The following is a 13,608-nucleotide window of genomic DNA, read 5'->3' on the forward strand; positions in this document are numbered from 1 at the left end:
TCTGCAGCATTGAAGGTCTCAATGAGCACAGTGGCCTCCATCAACCGTAAATGGAAGAAGTTTGGAACCACCAGGACTCTTCCTAGAGCTGGCCGCCCGGCCAATCTGAGTGATCGGGGTAGAAGGGCCTTAGTCAGGGAGGTGACCAAGAACCCAAGGGTCACTCTGACAGAGCTTCAACATTGCTCTATGGAGAGAGGAGAACCTTCCAGATGGACAACTATTTCTCCAATCAGGCCTGTATGGTAGAGTGGCCAGATGGAAGCCACTCCTCAGTAAAAGGCACAAGACGGCCCGCTTGGAGATTGCCAAGAGGCACCTGAAGGACTCTCAGACCATGAGAAACAAAATTCTCTGGTCTCATGAAACAAAGATTGAACTCTTTGGCCTGAATGCCAAGCGTCATTTCTGAAGGAAACCAGGCACCGCTCGTCACCTGGCCAATACCATCCCTACAGTGAAGCATGGTGGTGGCAGCATCATGCTGTGGGGTTGTTTTTTGACAGCAGGAACTGGGAGACTAGTCAAAGTCGAGGGAAAGATGAATGCAGCAATGTGCAGAAACATCCTTGAACAAAACCTGCTCCAGAGCACTCTGGACCTCAGACTGGGGTGAAGGTTCATCTTCCAACAGGACAACGACCCTAAGCACACAGCTAAGATAACAAAGGAGTGGCTTCAGGACAACTCTGTAAATGCTCTTGAGTGGCCCAGCCAGAGCCCAGACTTGAACCTGATTGACCATCTCTGGAGAGATCCGCAAATGGCTGTGCCCCTATGCTCCCCATTCAACCTGATAGAACTTGAGAGTTTCTGCAAAGAAGAATGGGAGAAACCGCCCAAAAATAGGTGTGCCAAGCTTGTAGCATCAGACTCAAAAAGACTTGAGGCTTTAATTGCTGCCAAAGGTGCTTCAACAAAGTATTCTGCAAAGGCTGTGAATACTTATTTACAATTTTTTTTTTTTTTTTTTTTTTGGGGGGTGGTATTTTTAATAAACTTTCAACAATTCCAAAAACCTTTTTTCACTTTGTTATTATGGGGTATTGTGTGTAGAAAAAAAATTAAATTCAATCCATTTGAGTATGGCTGTAACATAAAATGTGGAAAAAGTGAAGTGCTGTGAATACTTTCTGGATGCAGTGTGTGTGTGTGTAGATAGAGGGGAGAAAAAAAAAAATCACATTTCCATACGTTTCTGGAGCAACACTTCATTCTCACTGCAGGTGTGAGTTAGTGGATTTTGCAGGCTTTGGGATGTGACAGAAAGTCATTAGACTGATATAGACAGTTGTGTTTTAAAAAATAAACATTTTAAAATAATTACATTTAACTTCTAATAGGCTTAGCTTTTGGGTTTCACCTGTTATTTGGTCTCCAAAAAACCGTCTCCAAGGGCATGACTTGCTGCCGTCCTTGTGTTTCGTCATAGATTTTCCGCGCTGCAGCTGTTGTCTCGGTAACCACACAGTCCATGTCCCCAAGGAGGTGCCAGGAGATGACCTTTGCTACATCATCATCTTCAACCTGAGCCAGGTGTGCTATCTACAACCAAACACAAACAAGTCAAAGGGACTTCTGCTCTTCATTGCAGTCCCTCAACACCCAGTCCCTCAAGTAATCAAAACCGTTTTCCTTCAGGCTGTACATTGCTGAAAGTCTTAAATCGCACCCAAAAGGCACAGAGAAGAACACATCAATTTACAAATAAAGAAATGGAGATTTTCCTGTTTCCTCCACCACACCTTTCCTAGGACATCTGGGCTGCCTTTGAATGGATCAGGCATGGTACATTTTCGCCGTGGCTGATTTTGTATCCTCTCCAATTCTGCTTTCTTCTGAGCAATCAAATCCTCAACTGCCGACTTCTATGAACAAACACAAGAAGACACTGCATTTAGGACGTCTTCAAGGTGATCCTGAAGTCATTACAGGGGCTAGGAAACACAGTGGAAACAATGGCTTTGCATCTCCAGCATTCCTTAATACAGACACACGTTTTGAATAATGGTTTAAAAAAAAAAAAAAAAAAAGTCTAAGAAAGAGCCTTGTTTACCTGCCAAGAAAAGACAGTTTGGGGGCTTTTGGCCTTCTCCAAAGAGGCACTGTTGTTAGCACCTACCCTATGTATTAACTGTTGTTTATTGCACATAATAAACTGACTGCTGCCCACTGGTCCTCTACTACATTCTTGCAGGACATGAGCATGGAATCATGACATGAATTTCCTCACCCTTTGCATCAGCATGAAAAATAACACTTCTTGTAACTGTTAGAGCAGATGCAGGTACAACCTCAGTTCTGTCTACTTGTGCAGACAGAACTCCTATGATCTGAACCTGATGGGCCTACCAACAACATCTTAAAATGCATCAACATTGACATAATTGTGTCAATTCTTCCCTGAGAAGAATTGCGATTTCCCAATTGAAGTAAAAGAAAGAATGTCCCTGTTCACACCAAGTGAACAAAGTAGTGATTGACCTCTGCAGTCTCAGACAGGGAAATCCTAGTCTCCCTAGTCTTATGGCAATTTCTCAGTTAAACAAAAATGTAAAAACTATATTATAAAGAAATCATGTATACTCACATCAGATAACTTGGAAACATCTAATCCGATTTTACTGAGTTCTGATTTGAGCTGAGATGCTCTTCCAGTTGAGTCATTCACTTGACCTAAAAAGAAACAAAAGGGTTCTAAACAATACTTTATTAATGCATCCACACACAGACATGCATGCGCACACGTGAGCGAGTACACAGATGCACAGACAGACGTGCGCACACACGGATGGACACACACACACACACACACACACACACACACACACACACACACACACACACACACACACACACTTTGCTATATTGCCTACTCTTGAGTTCTGAAATGAGCTGTTTGTTGGTCTCCAGAATGTCTTTGTACATCTCAATGGATCGAGACAGCTGGTCTCTCTTCTTACTCATAGCAGCCACAACCTTCTGACTCTCAGCATCTAAAACACAAATACACTAAATCCGACTGGCATTCCGGGAGGTGACAGTTCATCTTAACCGGGGCTGTGTGTCACCCCATACTGACCGTTGTAGAATCTAAAGAGCAAGGTGAAAGGAGCAAGGTATGGGGCTGGTCCCTGAATGACTGGGCAGAACTGCAGCTGGTACTCGGCTCCGTCTTCACCTGGACTGTTCTCCATTAGGGCCAGGTTCTACACACGTGCAAAGACAAAAACACACCCTCGATTCCTGCACTTTATATACGAGATGCAAACATAAATACAGAATTTGGGATGATTAGCAGATAGGCAACACGTGTATGCATGCACAGACTCACAGTGATCGTACTCTGTCCATTGGTGAGGCTGTATGTTAGGGTCTTGGTCTTGTTCTGAAACCTTGGGAGGTCCTTTGTGTCTTCTCCCTCCACACTTAGCACTTTCACAACCACCTGGCCACTGAACCTCAAACCAGCTGGGTTATTGTATTTGTCCTGTGGAGAAAAACAAACAAACACACACACACACACACACACACACACACACACACACACACACACACACACACACACACACACACACACACACACACACACACACACACACACACACACACACACACACACACACACACACACACCCTGAGGCAAGTGAATGAGAGTGAGAGAAAGGAAGTGCTTCTGCACTGCCAGCCACTCCAGTTGGCATATATTCCTTTAACACGTTTTTTTCAGTACATTGTAAATAAAACAGCAAATCAAACTGTGCAGGGATAAATCAAAGCAATGCATTTGTGTCAGTTTAAAGAGGTTTTATGAACTGTCCTGGTAAAATCCCAAAACATCTGTACTGTAGCATCATGAAAACATGGAGTCCTAGACTCAAACATAATGTCACTGTACAGACCTGTATAGAATGTTATGGTTGTCTTGTATGGAGCTTTGCAGATAAAACACACAAATGCAACCCACCATAATGTTCAGGCATAGCTTCTCCAGAAGGGTGCGATTGGCTTGCGTGCTGCTGTTTGACACCACGGGGGTTGGAGGGACGGTATCTGGGACGAGCTTCACTGGCTTATTGGGAACCACATTTAGAGCGATCTGACATCGGAGGGAGGCGGGGTTTGGGGGCAGGAAACATCCGTCAAACAGGCACAGCTCATGTCACAATCGTCTCACATTTACACAAGTGCACAGCATAGCCTGAGTGGGTTCTGTTAGTATCAAGGAGCAGAACAAACTCTGAAAGTGCAACGAAAACGATACTGTAGCGTAGCAGTATGTGACCATCTAAAAGAAATATATAGAACACCAAAAGTTTAACTGCATAGACAGAACACATATTGGACTAGTATGTGATGGGAAGGGAAAGGTTTGAGCGAGGCAGAGGTACTTGGATTTTGCTGTCCAGTGTAATGAGTGTTTACACTGGGCGCTGGGAATGAACACATGGTCATCCTTTGCTCTCTGCAATCCTACACACAGCCAGTTCAATTTCCTTTGTGTTCTGAATTTATACTTTTGGACATGGCTGAAAATCAGGTTGTCGCATTCTGGTATTGTTGACTACAAAGCCAACATGGTTTATTTATTTTGGACATAAGCTGCTGTGTATGATTATGATCTCTAAAACCTGCAAGCATTTTAAGAGATATCTGATATACACTGAATGGCCTGTGTGTCCATGTCTCTCACCTGACTGCTCCAGAGGCACCTGCTCTTTCCTACAACAAGAACAAACTGCACCATGTATTTTCCCACTCGCTCTGGAATCTCCTTATCTCTGGCAACAGAAACAAGATTTCAGGGGCTTTATTCACATTTTCATCTCTTTGTCATCTTAATGTGCTGTAAAAGCATGATCAAAACAAACATGTTTTAACAAATCATGGAGAGTACATAAAATACCACCCAAGAGTCTACAAACAGCAGCAACAATAATTAAGAGTACACCAACATGAAAAAATGAACTAAAATCTATATTATATTGATATTTAAATGTTTAAAATGAATAACTAATATTTTACACACACACACACGATGAAGGACCTCTATCTCAAACATGACAATTCAGAACATCTAATAAATATATAAAAGAATTCTTGTGCATTTTCATTGCATTATTAAAAATTTAGGCAAGTCCTGAATTAGTCAAGGTCATGGCCATGATATCCATGAAACACACACACACACACACACACACACACACACACACACACACACACACACACACACACACACACACACACACACACACACACACACACACACACACACATTTATTCATCTACGTGTAGCATTGTGGAACTTCATACCTAAAATAAAAGTGGTCATCCTGTTTGCCCATGGGTTTACTGCACGTAAGAGTTGTTGCCTGAAATCATCAAAGCAAGAGAAATGTAAAGCATATTTAAAACGCAGCTCGTGGTGCAGTTCCTGAGGCTCCTACTCACCTCAGGCGGAGGGCGTGACCCCGAGGCTGAGCCCTGCCATAGCAGCATGGAGAGGTCAGCTGGACTGATGCTCCTTACAGGCCCACCCTCCTCGGACACCACCGTCACTTTAAACACTGCGTGCATGCGCGCACACACACACACGTCAACTTGGATGCTGCCTTATTTGAAGTGTTGAATACAACAATGGCTTCACATGGTGAGAAAAAACAGTGCCTGCACATCACACACACCTGGGAAAACATCTCCTGCCATTAACATGGCTTCGGTATCATATTCAACATTAAGATTGACGGGGTTGTTGGGATCGGCCATCACGTTCAACTTTACGATGGGACCAGGAATGCTATTTCTACTGAAGGACCCACGGAATTCCACCTCATGCTCTCCTCTACAGACAGACAAAGACACAAACACAGGGTCGGAGACGGCGAGGGGGTAAGCAGACGCCACTGAACAATTCTGAAGTGTAATTGTCACCATTTGTAATCAACCAGGGAATGTTACGAATCTCAGAGGTAGTGTTCATTACTGGCTTTACACACCTTCCTGCAGTCACTGTCTCTAGCTTAAAGCAGGCCCTTCCCTCTGTATCCACAGGCTGGGACATCACTGAAGATTTAACCTACACACACACACACACATATTCAGAGAATACAAATGAAACTGCATTTAAAACTGAAAAGTATCCCCTTGGTTTAGCTGATACCTTGAGCTGTGGTGATCGAGTTTTTATGGCTATGACCACTCGCTGGTCTGGAACAGGGTTTTCCCACTCATCACACAGCTGGAGCAGGAACGGCGTGTTCAGGCCTCGGCCGTTAAACACATGGATGGGCTACACACACACACACACACACACACACACACACACGTAAATACACAGGTATCTTCGCCAGTGGGACAAACATTACTACAAGCAGGACAACATGTGAATTTATTATGACCCATACTTTTTTTCTGAGATATTTAACTATTCACTCAAAAATGAAACACAACTGTTTAGAAATGTATGGGTGTAAACAATTATTTTTTCCTTTTTAAGTAAAATGATTACTAGTTTTGTGTATGACACAGACCAAGATAAACATGTTGGGGGAAGGTTAATGAAAATGGCACAAGTGTCCTTCACCATTTCTGGGGCATCCAGCAGTATAATTTTCACCGGTGCTCCAGGCATGACCTTCACTCTGGCAAACTCCTCAAATTCCTGGTACTTGAAGCACAACTCCCTTGGACCAGGGGAACCTGCTGAAAAGCGCACGCCATGCACCAACACACTCCCTGAACTGTTCTATATGTGCACGAGAAAACCACACACACACACACACACACACACACACACACACACACACACACACACACACACACACACACACACACACACACACACACACACTAAGATCAACATACATGTTATAAGATGGATCAGATAGGTTGTGTATTAGGTTGTGTCTCCATTTACCTGCCATTCAACTTTCAAGGTCGATGTGTCCAGGTTATTTGCAGTCACACTGATTTCTTTCAAGCTATCAGCACTCAAAGTATCTGTCTTATTGCCATACTGATCAACCACCTCAACATCTATAACACACACACACACACAGTCTTTATAGCTTTTAAAAGAATTAAAAGTAGTTTGTCAAACAGAGGAATAAAGAATTTACAGCAAAAATAAATAAATTGATAAATCAAAAATAAATAATCATCATGTCACCTACTGGGTGTCTGGCGGACACTAGTTAAAGTCCTTTGAGCTACCTTCAAGGTAATTAACTACATATTAAACAATTAAGTGATTTTCAGTGCTGCTTTAAAACGTACAACTGGAACTGCATGAAGTTCATTTGAAGGCGAAAACGATACAGCCAAAAAATGACAATTTATGCCTAAACACTTGGATGAGTAGTTTGGACTACAAATATCACAACTTACAAATATTTCCTGCAAGAATTTCTCCCAGTCTGACAGTTGTTTCACTGAGAATTATTCTCAAACGCTCTGGCTCATCTGGACGTGAACTAGACAAACAGACAAAAAAAGGTGATTCCATTAAATGACCCAAGTGTCAGAGTAAGAGGAGTGCAAAACTACAGGGAGTGATTTGAGCATGGACATGGGCATCATGGGCCTTACACTATAAAGAAGGATGTTTCCACTGTGTGCTGATCTCGAAATGCCACCTGGTAGAAATGTTCACTCTGTGCTGTAGTGGTGACAGACACGCTGGGCAGCAGTCCATTCACCAGTTCTGCTACTCTAACCTCAGCCGTCCAGTTCACCTAAATATCACACAGACAGACACACACTTTATCCTGTGTGTGATTCTCAGAATCAAAATGGAGAGACGTGCAGGCATTTACCTTTATGTTATTTGCTAGTTTTGGGGTTAAAGGCACCAGCCTTCCGCCCTCATCATACAGCCTGAAGCGCAGACTCCCCAGAGTGTCTCCTGCTGTCCAGTCAATGCGCTCCATGTTCTGAAGCACCATGACATCATTGGAATCTTCCTCCTGCCTGTACACCTCCACCTGAAAGACGCGTGTGCTCGGCAAGACACGCAGGGTACGCTCCACACAGGAGACAGCCTTCTGGTTCTGCGCATAAAAGTACACGGTGATATGAACACAGGAACACAATAACTATGCAATAACTATGAGAAACATGAATATGATGAATGAAGAATTAAACATGGTGTGCAAATACTAATTCCAAACTTAAACACTATGTTTATTAAATACACAAACTACTTATCACTATACTATTAATATTTAGACATATACATGCATGTAGCCAGAGTGTGTACTCAAGAATAAAACATAAATAACAAGGTAATTGTAAAGCAAATTCCAAACATGTAAATTTATGAGAACATTTAAAACTGCAGTAGACATGCAAGGTCTTGGAGATGCAATGGCGCTTATGGAGTGGAACAGCAACATATCTTACAGGAATGCCAAACTTGGCCGTGAGGATGTGCTCTGTGCCGACCTTCTTCAGCTGGATTGGTTTAGTGAGCAGCAGGCCAGAGCCAGTATTACTGCAGTCGACAGCATCCACTGTCAAATCAGGGGCTCCTAGTAACTACACAAACACACACTAAATCAGGGACATGCTCACACAGCCACAGAATCAGGAGTTACTGGAGCTGTACAGGAAAAAAGCTACAGTCTAACACCACCATTTCCCTTTCTTTTCGTTTTGCTGTCTATGTGACATTACACAGGCGATGCCCAAAAAGTGGGAAAACCCTTTAAAATGATCTGGATTTGGCATGAATGGCTCAAATGTATAAACAAATTTACAATCAACATGCACATGTTATGTCTTTATTTTGAACAAATTAGTTTGACTGTCAGAGAAAGTGTTTTATTGGAAATGAGCTGAACAAAACAGCAGTAGTTGCTCGCCAGTCCTGTGCAGCAGTGAGATGGTTTTTTAGTTCATTCCTCCATACAAAACTGTTTCAATTCACCAATATTTTTAGGATGCCTTGCTGGATGGGCCTGTTTTTAGAAGACACCATTTTAGACTCAGCATTTCACAAGGAATGAGGTCAGGTGACACTTGCACTAAGGAAGGCCGCTTGTGATGAACTGCTTCACTTCATTACAAATGAATGTTTCTTATGGGGCTGTTTTTGTTAATAGTGTGCAGACAAAAAGATTTTAATTAGAATTCATTCTGAATCGATTCTGTTTTAGGGCCACTCTGCTGTTCATTTACTTTTGTTTGAGTGACAACTTCTTCCGAGTCTTAGCTGGACGCCCTGTTATTTTGCTGATTAACTTCCACGTACAGCTTAGAACTCACTGGTTCCTTGATAAAGTATAAAAAAATGTATCAAGAATGGAGGACACTCCATGAGCAATTCATGTAGAAATCCAGATCATTTGAAAGAATTCACAAACCTTTTCACAACTAGTCTGCATTACCACACAATCAACAATTACATGAGACTTGTTTCCTGACCTGGATGTTACAAGGTAACTGAAATAGTATTATTAATATATTTTTAAAAAATGATACATTTTCACATAGCATTGTAGTGTGTGCGTACATATTCATGAAAGTCTTAAGTGTCTGCCAAAGACTGAACGCTTTAGTGGGCGCTGGCAATGGCGAAGGTGATTGCGTTACCTGGCAGCGCACAATAAGTTTGGAATGTGTTGTAATGTTCTGGAACTCGTCCTGAACTTCTACTTGGAAGCCCACGGGTGTGCCGTTCTCTATGGAAACCTCACATTCAGGAGACACCACCAGCAGATGTGGAGGGCCTAGGGTATAAAATGAAGTTACCCCAGTAGCAAAAGTGCCAACATGAATTTTTGTACTTCTGCTTAAACCGTAATCATCCAAACATTTTTCACTACTCAAATATATTGCCTTTCCTAAAACAACTGTATGTATGAAGGAATGACACAAAAGGACTGTGATGAATATACTACAGAACTGATCAGAACCAGTTCTTACTGTAAAAGTATTTTAAAAACTGATACAGAATTACCATTTAACTGTGAATTTAACAATGACTATCAAACATATGCAGCATTTTATAAATTTATAAATGAGTTAAAACTTCAATATGACTATTTGAATGTGATGCTGGTAAAAACAAACAAACAAAAAAGTGAGATCCCAAGTACGGAGAAAGGATTTAAAGAGGTAAATTCACTACTTAAGCTCTGCTGACAAAGCAAGTGGACAACTTTCTGTTCATTTTCTAAGTGTTTCACTGCTATTATGCTGCATTTCACTGTGGACATACACATACCTGGGAGAACTCTCATTTGGAAAGAATGTGACTCTTGTCTAAGGCCTGGAATGATGACAGTCACAGTGTGCATCTGTCAAAAAAAAGCAGGTGAAGATTAAATCTTATGAAGTTGAAGTCTTATGAACTAAAAAAAAAAAAAATCTACTTCTAGGAGATGGCTCAATCAAACCAAAGATCACATCATGAGGCAGGATGGACTGAGTGGAATAGAGGACTGAGACATCAACATTGCACTGTACTGACTGTGGTGGTCACTGATACAGAGCAGGCACTGGTAAATAAACCTGGTATTATTTACATCTACAACATTCAGCAGATGCTCTTGTACAGAGTGACTTTTGCAATAGTGCTTAGCTGAAATCATAGATACAAGGCCTTAAACTAGTATATCATGCTAAAGTGAAAGGATGTCATTAAGCTAGAATCGTGTCAGAGAGAAAATGCACAAGAAAAAATACATAAAAAGATGTGTATATATGCACATAATATATAAAAATGTAATTTAAGTACTTTTTGAAAAGGTATGTTTTGAATCTGAATGTGAAGACAGCAAAGGACACAGCTACACAGACAGGCGGTGGGAGTTAATTCCACCATGGGGGGGGGGGGGGGGGTTGTCTTGAGACATGTGTCCCTGTCTCTTGAGGGGTGGTGTTTAAGATGTGCTGTACTTGAGGCAGGAAGAGGTTCAGGTAGGAGCCTACTCCCCAGGTCCATTTTGGCTATACAAGCCAGAGTCTGGGTTTTATATCTGATGCAGGCAACCACAAAAGGTCAGAAGAGAGAATGCAATGTTGTGTGTATAAACTTCAAACTGAGTGAATACATGTTAGTTATGCAGCTGCTTTCTGGATCAACGGCAAGGGTCAAGTGGCATGTGCATCGAGGCCTGCTGAGAGTTTCAGTAGTGCAGTCTTGAGATGGCGAGGGACAGGTCAAGCAACCGAGTGGCTTCTCTGGAAAGAAATGGCTGAATCCTACCGATACTATATAAAGGAAACCTGCATGTCAGGGTCATGTTAGTAACATGGGCAGAGAATGGTAGCTGGTCGTCCAGGACCACACTCAGGATTCCTGCATTTTTGCATGGCATGATCAGGGTGTTCTCTAAAGAGATGGAGGTAATATGAGGAATATCCAACAGCTATGTCCTGCTGGTACCAAGACAAACACAGCCTGACAAATGCACACTGACCTTTTCCTGATGGTTCTTTACTTTACCCCTGGCTCTCAGATCTTGTAGGGTCAAGGTAGTTTCACTTGAAGTGGTCCGTTCATAACTCAGTTCCAATGAACTAGCAGGCGTGTGTGAAAAACAGAGGGCATGATTAAGCTTAGCCTGGCATATACTTTAGCTCCTAAATGTTAACCTTTTTTATTCCCATCAATTAAGAATCAAACATTTGTATAAGTAAAGAGAACTATTAATTAACTTATCTGACAACTCTGTGTTTGTTGTGGCCTAGTGTCAATGCAGTGTGCGACCTTGTGGACTAACTTTAGGCAACAAGCTTTACTATCAGTCATGTGAAATCAGTGGTCTATGCCAGGGCTAAAATAAAATGTGGATGAGTGCAGTTTTGTCCATTTTCTGCAAACTACCTGCACTCTAGCTTGGGTTTGATATCAGAAGGGGGCTGGGTTGAATGGCCAAACTCATCCTTAAATTCCACAGGCAGAGAAAAGGGCACCCCCAGCTGAACAGGACAGGGAACTGCAGGCAGAGCAAAGGTTGCAGCACTGCTTTCTAAGAAAGAGAGAAAGAAAGAAAGAATCACACAAACATAAAAACAAGAAACAAATGGATTAATTATTTTCATGATAATTCTAATAAAGGTCGAAACAGTACAAATGCTGACATGAATCACAGTAACTATGGAAACAAACAAGCTGAACTTTGCCCAGGTCCTGAAGACCTGCCAGCCTGCTGATTATCCTGAACTTCGATACTTTCTAAGGCGGACCAAGACCATTAGGAGCATATAATTATTACAGGTAGGTGTGGCAGAGTTGGATCTAACTCTCCAGGCTCACAGATCTGCAGGAGAAGGGCTGGGCACATACCAGACAGCTTGCTTACCTGCCCCAGTACAGGGTAACTCAAAGTGAACCAGATGAGCACAAATATATTGCTTAAAGTAATAATTTATCCTTAATTAAGAATTTATTTTGCCACAAGTACAGAATAGATCCCCATATTATTCTGCTTTGTTTTAGCATGTACATAAAAACAAAAATAAATACAAAAATACATTCTTAGTCTGTTTAATGTCACAACTTATTCTGCATGTGTTTGGACAATACAACCTTACATTTATATCACAATATAAATTCAATTCTGGAAAAGACTTGTTTGGATGACATAATATCCTGGCAGCTTACACAATAAATGAATACCTCTAGGGCAACTCTGTTTGTGCTGGCTTGTTGAGTCACATCAAAGACTGTATAAATGATGTAGAAGGTTTACGTCTTCAGCCAACAGGTATTTTTCACCCTCAATTTATTCAATTCCAAAAAAGAGTGTCTCTTAATGAACCATTACAAAATGTCTGCTTAATACTTTTACAAACATTGCTTTTGTACAATGTTTGAGAGACTAGATTGCTTTATGACTCCATGGCACAAAGAAATTGTACATACAAACTGGAACTCACTAAGGGTTTTTTCTATTTGTATTTTTTTTCTTGCCAGCTAACAAATCTTTTGCAGCCAAATGGCCTATCATGCCACTTTCAGGACTTTCTCCATGCACTTTCAGTATAAAGCAAAAATGCCAGCATAAGAAGTAACAGTATATATGAATTGAAAATGGTGAAGTAAATGTGTGCTGCACCTTTAATACTGAAGTGGAGTTCATAATGAGGCAGTTTTTTCCCAGCCCATTCATTAGCTGAGGTCTCACTCAGAATAGTCTGAAGTCGCATTGTGTACTTCCCCAGTTTATTTAGATTTTCTGAAAGCACAAACATAAAACACATATGAATCCCAGTCAGAACATGACCTAAAACACTTCAGCTAAAACTTAGCTCGTTATTTACATAAAAGTCCTCTATCAAACAAGCTTGAGTAAAATAAAAAAAACAAAAACAAAAACAAAAAAACAAATGTACACAAAAACATGTATAGTGGTTTGTTGTATTTGAGAATAAAGTTTTAGTATAGCATTGATATGAGCGTGATAAAACAGAATCTCATCCTCAGGGCTATCTTCATTTATGATGAGTGACATCGTAATGCCAAAAGTGTTTAAACAGTGATGAGGAAATATGCTAGGCAGGTTCCAACATTACTGCCACAAACAGCCTGATGCACTCTTATTTCCAAAGTGCATCTTCACATCATTTAGCAGTGTGGATTAGTTCTGATGGTGCATAATG

The 13,608-nt window shown here is 41.3% G+C and overlaps 1 protein-coding gene across 5 annotated transcripts in view; it reads right to left on the reverse strand.

Annotated features, from left to right (window-relative positions):
* Window positions 1–13,608, reverse strand: part of smchd1 (structural maintenance of chromosomes flexible hinge domain containing 1) — a 31,916-nt gene that overhangs the window by 5,815 nt on the left and 12,493 nt on the right. For 4 of the 5 annotated variants that reach the window (XM_081695308.1, XM_081695310.1, XM_027013099.3 and 1 more), the window contains exons 20-43: window positions 13,065–13,184; window positions 11,831–11,975; window positions 11,424–11,523; window positions 10,226–10,298; window positions 9,592–9,728; window positions 8,401–8,535; window positions 7,815–8,048; window positions 7,588–7,733; window positions 7,387–7,472; window positions 6,917–7,035; window positions 6,584–6,745; window positions 6,161–6,289; window positions 5,997–6,076; window positions 5,685–5,842; window positions 5,452–5,567; window positions 5,314–5,372; window positions 4,694–4,781; window positions 3,968–4,099; window positions 3,335–3,490; window positions 3,083–3,209; window positions 2,877–2,996; window positions 2,591–2,676; window positions 1,746–1,868; window positions 1,364–1,545 (exon numbers count right to left, since the gene is read on the reverse strand). In XM_081695308.1, the coding sequence (XP_081551434.1) occupies window positions 1,364–1,545; window positions 1,746–1,868; window positions 2,591–2,676; window positions 2,877–2,996; window positions 3,083–3,209; window positions 3,335–3,490; window positions 3,968–4,099; window positions 4,694–4,781; window positions 5,314–5,372; window positions 5,452–5,567; window positions 5,685–5,842; window positions 5,997–6,076; window positions 6,161–6,289; window positions 6,584–6,745; window positions 6,917–7,035; window positions 7,387–7,472; window positions 7,588–7,733; window positions 7,815–8,048; window positions 8,401–8,535; window positions 9,592–9,728; window positions 10,226–10,298; window positions 11,424–11,523; window positions 11,831–11,975; window positions 13,065–13,184 (3,013 nt within the window). The remainder of the gene's footprint in view (window positions 1–1,363; window positions 1,546–1,745; window positions 1,869–2,590; window positions 2,677–2,876; window positions 2,997–3,082; window positions 3,210–3,334; window positions 3,491–3,967; window positions 4,100–4,693; window positions 4,782–5,313; window positions 5,373–5,451; window positions 5,568–5,684; window positions 5,843–5,996; window positions 6,077–6,160; window positions 6,290–6,583; window positions 6,746–6,916; window positions 7,036–7,386; window positions 7,473–7,587; window positions 7,734–7,814; window positions 8,049–8,400; window positions 8,536–9,591; window positions 9,729–10,225; window positions 10,299–11,423; window positions 11,524–11,830; window positions 11,976–13,064; window positions 13,185–13,608) is intronic. The other variant, XM_081695309.1, reaches the window with a different exon arrangement.

This window comes from Electrophorus electricus, chromosome 13, assembly GCF_041902795.1.
Source record: "Electrophorus electricus isolate QZ-2024a chromosome 13, ASM4190279v1, whole genome shotgun sequence".
Classification (NCBI taxonomy): domain Eukaryota; kingdom Metazoa; phylum Chordata; class Actinopteri; order Gymnotiformes; family Gymnotidae; genus Electrophorus; species Electrophorus electricus.